We start from the raw sequence: 10401 nt of genomic DNA on the forward strand, positions 1-10401 counted from the left end.
GGGCCTCAACAGTTATATCCAAGAATACAATGTGAAGCTAGAGAAGAAACTGCAGGAGCCCTGGTGGCTATACTTGCATCATCGTTAGCAACAGATAAGGTGCCAGCAGACTGCAGGGTAACAGATGCTCTTTGAGTTATGAAGTGTGGCAAACAAAAATCTGGGAACTATAGGCCAATATGTCTAACATCTGCGGTAGCTAAGTTACTGGAGAGGATTCTGAAGGATAAGATGTACACACATCTGGAAAGACAAGGGTCGATTTAGGGTAGTCAGCATGGCTTTCTAAGTGGGAGATCATGCCTTATGAACTTGATTTGAGTTTTTTGATTGTGTAACCAAGTTGGTTGATGAGGACAGGTAATGAATGCGGTTTATATGGACTACAGTAAGGCCTTTGATAAGATTCCACAAGGTTAGACCAGATTGAATCCAGCAATACACAATTGGATCAATGGTAGGATACAGACGGTGATGATGGGAGGCTGTTTTCGGTCTGGAGGTTCATGACTACCGGTGTTCCCTACGTACCTATGCTGGGCCCATTGCTGTTTGACATCTGTAGCAATGAATTCCACAGGAATGTACAAGGCATGGTTAGTGTGTTTGCAGATGACATTAAAGTAGATGGTATAGCCGACAGTTGGCCGGTGGGGTGGAGGAATGTCACTATCAAAGGAGGTGTAAGACTCTCCTTCCCTACGTGAGCCTGCAGGTCACCCTTGGGCAAGGAGTAGCACCTGTTTAGTGCCCCCCCTCCCCCGGATCAGGGTCATGTGAAGCCACGGGTGCAGGTAGGAGATGGTTGAATGAGCAGCTGATGCATATCACGTCCTGGTTATGTAACCACTGATGCCAGGCAGACAATCACTGAAGGATATTGATATTGGCTGGGATTGCCTGTCTTGTAAAGGCACTACCCAGAAGGCAACGGCAAACCACCTTGATAGAAAACTTTGCCAGGAACAATCATGATCATGGAAAGACCATGATTACCCATGTCATACAACATCAAAAGTTTCAAGGTACATTTAATGTCAGAGAAATGTATACAATATACATCCTGAAATTCTTTTTCTTCATAACCTTCCATGAAAAGAGGAGTGGCACAAAGAATGAATGACAGTTAAATGTTAGAACCCCAAAGCCCCCCCAGCTCCCACCTCCCACACATACACAGCAGCAAAGCAATTATTCCCCTACCCCCACCAGCAAAAAAAAGCATTAGCGCCCCCCCACCAAGCACTCAAGCATGCAGCAAAGCATCAATAAAGACACAGACTTGCAGTACCCCAAAGACTACTCATTCACCCGGTAATTTGACATACCACAAGCTGTCCCTCTCCCTAATAAGAAAAAGAGATGTCTCCATTGTACAGCGAGAGGGGAGACATAACAAACAACTTGCTGATTTACGGCATTAAAAATCTGTTGCGTCGCTTTTTCCGAGCTCTATGCCCAGAGAACTCGGGTCTCTGCACTTAATGAATGAACAGTAGTGAACAGAAGTTCATTAAAAATTGGAGGTAAATCTTGATCAGCTGAGTAAGCGGACTGAAGAATGGCAAATGGAATTTAATTCAGATGAGTGCAAGTTGTTGAATTTTAGGAAGACAAACAAGGATAGGAACAACAGGGCCCTGGGAATAGTTATAGAACAGAGAAATTGGGGAATGAGTGCAGTCACAGATGGACAGGGTGGTGAAGGTGGCTCTTGGCATGCTGGTCTTCATCAGTTAGATCAAGGAGTATAAAGGTTGCAAGGTTATGGTGCAGTTGAACAGGTTACTGCTGAGGCACACTTGCAGTACAGTGTTCAGTTTTAGTCGCCCTGCTATAGAAAATACTTTACTGAACTGGAAAGAGTGCAGAAAAGATTGACAAAGATGCTGCCAGGATTTGAGTTGAAGGCAGAGGTTGGACAGACTAGGAGTGCAGGAGACAGAGAGATGATCTTGTGGAGGTGTACAAGATCATGAGGAGAATAGATAGAATATATGCACTTAGTCTCTTTCCCAGGTTTAAGGAAACAAGGACTAGAGGACATACATTTAAAATGAGAGGAGAAAGATTTAAGAAGAATATGAGGGACAACTTTGTATTTTACCCAAAGGGTGGTATCTATGTGGAATGAGCTGCCAGTGAAGTCATTGAAGCAGGTACGATACAACTTTTACAAGCCAGTTGGACATGTTTATGGATTGGAAAGGTTTAGACAGTTACAGGCCTAACACTGGTAAATGGGATTAACTGGGATGAGGCAGTACACCATAAGACAAAGGAGCAGAATGAGGCCATTCCATCATTCCAGCATGGCTGATTTATTATCCGTCTCAACCTTATTCTCCTGCCTTCTCCACGTAACCTTTGACTCCCTGACTAATCCAGAACCTATTAAACTCAGTTTTAAATATACTCAATGACTTGGCCATCACAGCTGTCTGTGGCAATGAATTCCACAGATTCACTATCCTCTGGCTAAATAAATTCCTCCTCATCTCTGTTCTAAATGGAAACATCCTTCTATTCTGAGTCTGTGACTTCTAGTTGTAGACTGCCCCACTGTAGGAAACATCCTGTCCACATCCACTCTGTCTAGGCCTTACAATACAAGAGCCTGCCCACCCTCCATTTTTCTAAACTCCCAGCCCATCAAACAAAGCCAAAGGGTCTGTTTCTGTGCCGAACTTTTCTAGGACTCTACAAACACTTCTCATAGGTTAACCCTTTCTTTGCCAGAATCATTCTTGTGACCCTCCATTTGTACCCACTCAATGCTAGCACACCTTTTCTTAGGTAGGGACCCAAAATTGCTCACAATAGTCCAAGTGCAGTCTGACCAATGCCTTACAAAGCCTCAGCATTACATCCTTGCTTCTATATTCTAGTCCTCTTTAAATGAATGCTAACTTTGCATTTGCCTTCCTCACCACCGACTCAACTTACAAGTCAATCTTTAGGAGATTCTGTATGGGGGCTCCCAAGTCCCTTTGAACCTCAGATTTTGAATTTTTTCCATGTTTAGAAGATAGTCTACACCTTTATTCCTTCTACCAAAGTGCCTGACCATACCCTTCCCTATACTCTAGTCCATCTGTCACATCTTTGCCCCTTTTTGGTGTACGTGGACCAGATTGGCCAAAGGGCCAGTTTCTGTGCTATATCACTCTGTGATAGAATGACTCCTCGTGACTGTATGGGCTTCCCTTGCTTTCCTTTCTCGGGTTGGTACGTTAATTGCCATAAATAGTCTTTAGCAAAGTACAAAATTGAAAGTAAATTTACTATCAAAGTACATATATGCCACCATATACAATCCTGAAATTCACTGTCTTGTGGACATATTCAATAAATCCATAGAATAATAACCATAACAGAATCAATGAAAGATCACACCAACTTAGGCGTTCAACCAGAGTGCAGAAGACAACAGACTGTGCAAATACAAATGGAAAGAAATAATAATACAATAATTAAGCAATAAATATTGAGAACCATGAGATGAAGAGTCGAAGTGAGTTCATAGGTTGTGGGGCAAGTGAAGTTGAATGAAGTTATCCTCTTTGGTTCAAGAGCCTGATGGTTGAGAGGTTATAAATGTTCCTGAACCTGGTGATGTGAATCCTGAGACTCCTGTAACTCCTTCCTGAAGGCAGCAGCAAGAAGACAGCACATCCTCGATGGTGTGGCTGCTGCTTTTCTGTAACACCAGTAGAATTGGGAAGATTGATAGGAAAATTAAATGGGACGAAACTGAAACACCAGCAGCAAACTTAGACGATAACAGGGGAACACAGGCAGCACCTGAGGTTAGGCTCAAACTTGGGTCACTGAACTGCTAGGCATTAGCTTTTAAACTGCTGTGCTGCATTTCATTCCCATTTCCAAGGGTGCCACAAGTCCCATCTGATCCTGCCAATCAAAGTGTATACATACAGAACGCAGGTCCAAAACTCCGAGGCATTCCCCATGACTTCAGTCACACTACCTGCCTCTCCCTCCCCACAACCCTAGAACCAAGTTTTCACCTTCTATTCCCACCACACATCCCATTCAGAGCTTCCTTCACCAGCCCCCCCACTGCTCCCAATTCCTTACATATTCTCCCCAGGTTGTCACCCTTCCTCAGGGAGGAGTGCTCTATGTGCTGCCCTTGCCCACCAGTGAGACATTCCTCAGCGTGCCCTACACATTTGCCGCCAATTCGGGAATGCCACAGGAAATTAGCAGAAACAGTGAGCAGTCTGAAGGTGTTTATTTGTACCTGTCGATGCTGGATGAAGCCACATCCCGATCATAGAGCCTGGCATGCCAAGGGAACAGGACAATTCCTCGGTAACCAAACACGCTGTGCAGAAATAGCTGCAGAGAAAGTACACGAGAAGCTCAGTGAGTTACAGCTGACTGCCAGTACAGTAATTTCCCACACAGCAGCCCACTCTCTCCAGAACCATTCAGAATCTGATAAGAGGCATTGATCGTGTGGATAGAGGCTTTTTCCCAGGGCTGAAATGGTTGCCACAACAGGTTTAAGGTGCTGGGGCGTAGGTACAGGGGAGATGTCAGGGGTAAATTTTTACTCAGAGAATGGACTGCCGGAAACGGTGGTGGAGGCGGATACGATAGGGTCTTTTAAGAGACTTTTGGATAGGTACATGGAGCTTAGAAAAATAGAGGGCTATGAGTAAGCCTAGTAATTTCTAAGGTAGGGACATGTTTGGCATAGCTTTGTGGGCAGAAGGGCCTGTAATGTGCTGTAGGTTTCTGTGTTTATATCTTTCCACCACTCTGAATAATTTGCAAACAGGATGAAGGGGAAGTTTTAAGGAGACATGCACAACCTCACAAGTGGTTGGGAAGGCAAATAGCAAACTGGGTTTTTTTTGCAAGAGGGTCAAGTTTAGGAAAGGGTAGCATTGTTATAGTTGTACACAGATGAGCCCCCTGAAGAGCTGAAAATTGCTCCATGCCCCTTATTTAGGAACAGATATACTGGTATTAAAGGCCAGGATAATATAGAAAAGACTCATTAGGCTAATACCAGGGCTGTCCTCGAACTGCTTTAAAAATCAGATCAGTACTTGACAGGTATGTACATTGGAAAGGCTTTGAGATATGCGGGCCAACTTGGAGAAATGAGATTAGCTTGAAGACAATTTGGTTGGCATGGATAAGTTGGGCCAAAGGGCCTATTTCCATGCAGTATAATTCTTTCTGTGCTTTTTATTATATATGTGTACACACTTGAGGTTTAGATGAACTAATAATCTCATTGAAAGAGGAATTCCCATGCCTAGCGCCACAATCACCTGGAACTGTACTCACTGGAATTCAGAAGAATGAGAGGAGATCTTACAGAAATATATAAAATTATGAAAGAGATAGATGAGATAGAGGCAGGAAAGTTGTTTCCACTGGCAGGTGAGACTAGAACTCAGGGACAGAGCCTCAACATTTGGGGGTGTAGATTTAGGATGGAGATGAGGAGGAACTGCTTCTCCCAGAGAGTGGTGAATCTATGGGATGCTAACTCAGTAAAAATATTTAAGACAAGGTTGAATAGATTTTTGCATAGTAAGGGAATTAAGGGTCAAGGGGAAAAGGCAGTTAGGTGGATTTGAGTCCATGGCCAGATCAGCCATGAATGGCCAACTCCTGCTCATACTTCTTATATTCTTACATAAGTGTAGAAGTTATTTTATATGTTTATATTGATTGTTTTATTATTATGTTCTTTATCTTGTTAGGGTTTTTTTGTGCTGCATCAGATCTGGAGTAACACTTATTTCATTCTCCTTTACACTTGTGAACTTGAAATGACATTAGAAACATAGAAAACCTACAGCACAATACAGGCCCTTTGGCCCACAAAGCTGTACAGAACATGTCCCTACCTTAGAAATTACCTAGGGTTACCCATGGCCCTCTATTTTTCTGAGCTCAATGTACCTATCCAGAAGTCTCTTAAAAGATCCTATCATATCTGCCTCCACCACAGTCACCAGTAGCCAATTCCACACGCTCACCATTCTCTGTGTAAAAAACTTACCCCTGACATCACCTCTGTACCTACTCCCCAGCACCTTAAAACTGTGCCCTTTCATGCTAGCCATTTCAGCCCTGGGAAAAAAGCCTCTGATTATCCACACAATCAATACCACTCATCATCTTGTACACCTCTATCAGGTCACCTCTCATCCTCCATCACTCCAAGGAGAAAAGGCCGAGTTCACTCAACCTATTTTCATAAGGCATGCTCCCCAATCCAGACAACATACTTGTAAATCTCCTCTGCACCCTTTCTATGGTTTCCACATCCTTTCTGTAGTGAGGCGACCAGAACTGAGTAAAGTACTCCAAGTGGGGTCTGACCAGGGTCTTATATAGCTGCAATATTACCTCTCGGTTCCTAAAGTTAATCCCACAATTGATGAAGGCCAATGCACCAAATGATTTCTTAAACACAGAGTCAACCTGTGCAGCAGCTTTAAGTGTCCTTTGGACTTAGACCCCAAGATCCTTCTGATCCTCCACACTACCATTAATATTATATTCTGCCATCAAATTTGACCTTCCAAAATGAACCACTTTACACTTATCTGGGTTGAACTCCATCTGCCACTTCTCTGACAGCCCTCCACACTATCCACAACACCCCCAACCTTTGTGTCATCAGCACATTTACTAACCCATCCTTCCACTTCCTCATCCAGGTCGTTTATAAAAATCACGAAGAGTAAGGGTCCCAGAATAGATCCCTGAGGCATACCAAGCAGAATATGACCTGTCTACAACCACTCTTTGCCTTCTGTGGGCAAGCCAGTTCTGGATCCGCAAAGCAATGTTCCCTTGGATCCTATGCATCCTTACTTTCAGCCTTGCATGGGGTACCTTATCAAATGCCTTACTGAAATCCATATATACTACATCTACTACTCTTCCTTCATCAATATGTTTAGTCACATCCTCAAAAAATTCAGTCAGGCTCGTAAGGCACGACCTGCCTTTGACAAAGCCATGCTGACTATTCCTAATCATATTATACCACTTCAAAATGTTCATAAATCCTGCCTCTCAGGATCTTCTCCATCAACTTACCAACCACTGAGGTAAGACTCACTGGTCTATAATTTCCTGGGCTATCTCTTCTCCCTTACTTGAATAAGGGAACAACATCCGCAACCCTCCAATCCTTCGGAACCTCTTGTGTCCCAATTGATGATATAAAGATCATCGCCAGAGGCTCAGTAATCTCCTCCCTCGCCTCCCACAGTAGCCTGGGGTACATCTTGTCCGGTCCCAGTGACTTATCCAACTTGATACTTTCCAAAAGCTCTAGCACATCCTCATTAAAAATATCTACATGCTCAAGCTTTTCAGTCCGCTGTAAGTCACCTCTACAATCGCCAAGATCCTTTTCCACAGTGAATACTGAAGCAAACTATTCATTAAGTATCTCTGCTAGCTCCTCTGGTTCCATACACACTTTTCCACTGTCACACTTGATTGGTCCTATTCTCTCACGTCTTACTTCTTCCTTTTCACATACTTGTAGAATGCCTTGGGGTTTTTTAAATCCCGTCTGCCAAGGCCTTCTGATGGCCCCTTCTGGCTCTCTGAATTTCATTTTTAAGCTCCTTCCTGCTAGCCTTATAATCATCTAGATCTCTATCATTACCTAGCTTTTTGAACATTTCGTAAGTTCTTCTTTTCTTCTTGACTAGATTTACAACAGCCTTTGTACACCACGGTTCCTGTACCCTACCATCCTTTTCCTGTCTCACTGGAACATACCTATGTAGAACTCCACACAAACATCTCCTGAACATGTGCCACATTTCTTCCGTACGTTTCCCTGAGAACATCTGTTTCCAGTTTATGCTTCCAAATTCCTGTCTGATAGCTTCATATTTCCCCTTACTCTAATTAAACGCTTTCCAAACTTGTCTGTTCCTATCCCTCTCCAATGCTATGGTAAAGGAGATAGAAGTGTGATCGCTATCTCCAAAATGCTCTCCCACTGAGAGATCTGACACCTGACCAGGTTCAATGTTAAACAGTAACAATGTTAAACAATAAAGATTCTAAGGGACCACAGCAGGTTAGAGATTAATCAATAGGGGAATCTCAACATACACAAAACGCTGGTGGAACACAGCAGTCCAGGTAGCATCTATAAGGAGAAGCAGTGTCGACGTTTTGGGCCGAGACCCTTCGTCAGAGCTAACTGAAAGGAAAGATAGTAAGAGATTTGAAAGTAGTGGGGGGAGGGGGAAATGCTAAATGATAGGAGAAGACCGGAGGGGGAGGGATGAAGCCAAGAGCTGGAAAGGTGATTGGCAAAAGGGATACAGAGCTGGAGAAGGGAAAGGATCATGGGACAGGAGGCCTCGGGAGAAAGGGGGGGGGGGGGGTAAGCACCAGAGGGAGATGGAGAACAGGCAAACAACTAAATATGTCAGGGACGGGGTAAGAAGGGGAGGATGGGCATTAACGGAAGTTAGAGAAGTCAATGTTCATGCCATCAGGTTGGAGGCTACCAGCCGGTATATAAGATGTTGTTCCTTCAACCTGAGTTTGGATTCATTTTGACAGTAGAGGAGGCCATGGATAGACATATCAGAATGGGAATGGGATGTGGAATTAAAATAAAGTGGAATCTCAAACTGGGGGACATAGTTAGATTAGGGAGTGGTCATTTAAACCGAGCTGTTTATGGACTATTCAGAAGGTGGTGAATTTCTGGAGCGTTTGGGAGGCTGGGTCATGGTGGATGATATGGGAAAATAAAAGATGAAGTAAATTCCTTCAAACACCTCTATAAACTTGCTGATGACACAACTGTCATTGGCAGCATCACAGATGGTGACGAGGAGACATACTGGAGTGAGATAGATCAGCTGGTTGAGTGGTGTTGTAACAACCTCACACTCCTTATCAGTAAGACGAGGAATTAAATATGGACTTCAGGAAGGGAAAGTTGAGGGAACACACACCAGTTCGATGGGGTTAGCAGTGGAAAGGGTGAGTGGCATCAAGTTCCTGGGTGCCAACATCTCAGAAGATCTAACCTGGCCCCAACATATTGATCCAATTACAAAGAAGGCATATCAGTGGATATATTTCATTTGGAGTTTGAGGAGATTTGGTATGTCACCAAAGACTCAAACAAATTTCAACAGATGTACCATGGAGAGCATTCTGACAGGTTGTATCACCGTCTGGTATAGAAGTGCCAATGCACAGGGTCAGAAAAGGGTTGTAGATTCAAGCAGTTCCAACATGGGCACTAGCCTCACTACTATCAAGGTCAGCTTCAAATGGAATGCTTCAAATAAGCGGCATCCATCATTCAGGACCCTCACCATACAGGGCATACCTCTTCTCATTGCTACTATCGAGGAGAAGGTACGGAGCCTGAAGATGCACACTCAACATTTTAGGAACAGTTTCTTCTATTCATCATCAGATTTCTGAATGGTTCATGAATCCATGTACATTACCTCACAATTTTGCTCTCTTTTTGCACTAAATTTTTATACAGTACATTTTTATTGCAACTTAGTTATTTTTATGTTTTGCTGCTGTAAAACAACAAATATCACAGTATATGTCAGTGATAATAAACCTGATTCTGACTTTTGAAAGGTCACAGAACTAATGGAGGGGTACAGCGGGGAAATGACACCTAGAGCAGATCAGCCATGATTACGTTGAATGGCGAGCAAACTTGAGTGGCTGGCCAAGTACTCCCATTTCATGTTCTCAGGACGTGTGAATACCATACGTCCTCCAGTCTGGCACCCTGCCTCTCGGCTTCCACCCTGAATCCAGTTCTCGGTTCTCTCTTACCTGACCCGTTTCATATTTCCCCTGTTGTTTTGGTGCCTCAAACACTCCAACCGTTTCCAACACTTTGCCTTCAGGGCGATTCCTGGGAAAATTAAAGTAACTGATTTAGAAGAGATCTGACAGTGGAAAAATTTCGGGGGAGGGAGTTCATTCCACGAGGACGAAATTGGGGGTAGAGGAAGGCTTAGTTGTACACGGTGTGGGTGGAGTTGTACATGGCAGGGGAGGAGAAGTGGTGGGTGTACGCGAAGAAAGGCATATACATTGGGGGAAATGCGGGGATGTTTATCCGGGGGTTAGAGGATCAGAGTCATTTCCAGAAGCATTCTCGCACCCTCAGTAACCTTGGCTCCGCTTCCCTCCTGCGCACACCCCTGGAGCCGGAACCTTACCTGGACGAAAGGAGGCGGGCGTGCTGGTGCCGCCGATCGATACTGCAGGCGCGGCATACGGCTAGGGCGCGGAGAGCGGCGGCTGGGTTCCTGGCCAAGGCCGACACACACCAGCCAAGCACCGGAGCCGCCATGACTGTGCGGGGCTGGTTGTCCG

At 44.2% G+C, this 10401-nt stretch overlaps 1 protein-coding gene across 2 annotated transcripts in view; it reads right to left on the reverse strand.

Moving 5' to 3' along the window:
- Window positions 1-10378, reverse strand: part of poldip2 (polymerase (DNA-directed), delta interacting protein 2) — a 50148-nt gene extending 39770 nt beyond the window's left edge. For both annotated transcript variants that reach the window (XM_073053028.1, XM_073053027.1), the window contains exons 1-3: window positions 10245-10378; window positions 9853-9934; window positions 4265-4362 (exon numbers count right to left, since the gene is read on the reverse strand). In XM_073053028.1, the coding sequence (XP_072909129.1) occupies window positions 4265-4362; window positions 9853-9934; window positions 10245-10378 (314 nt within the window). The remainder of the gene's footprint in view (window positions 1-4264; window positions 4363-9852; window positions 9935-10244) is intronic.
- Window positions 10379-10401: the final 23 nt, after the last annotated feature.

Source organism: Hemitrygon akajei, chromosome 8, assembly GCF_048418815.1.
Source record: "Hemitrygon akajei chromosome 8, sHemAka1.3, whole genome shotgun sequence".
NCBI classification, from domain to species: domain Eukaryota; kingdom Metazoa; phylum Chordata; class Chondrichthyes; order Myliobatiformes; family Dasyatidae; genus Hemitrygon; species Hemitrygon akajei.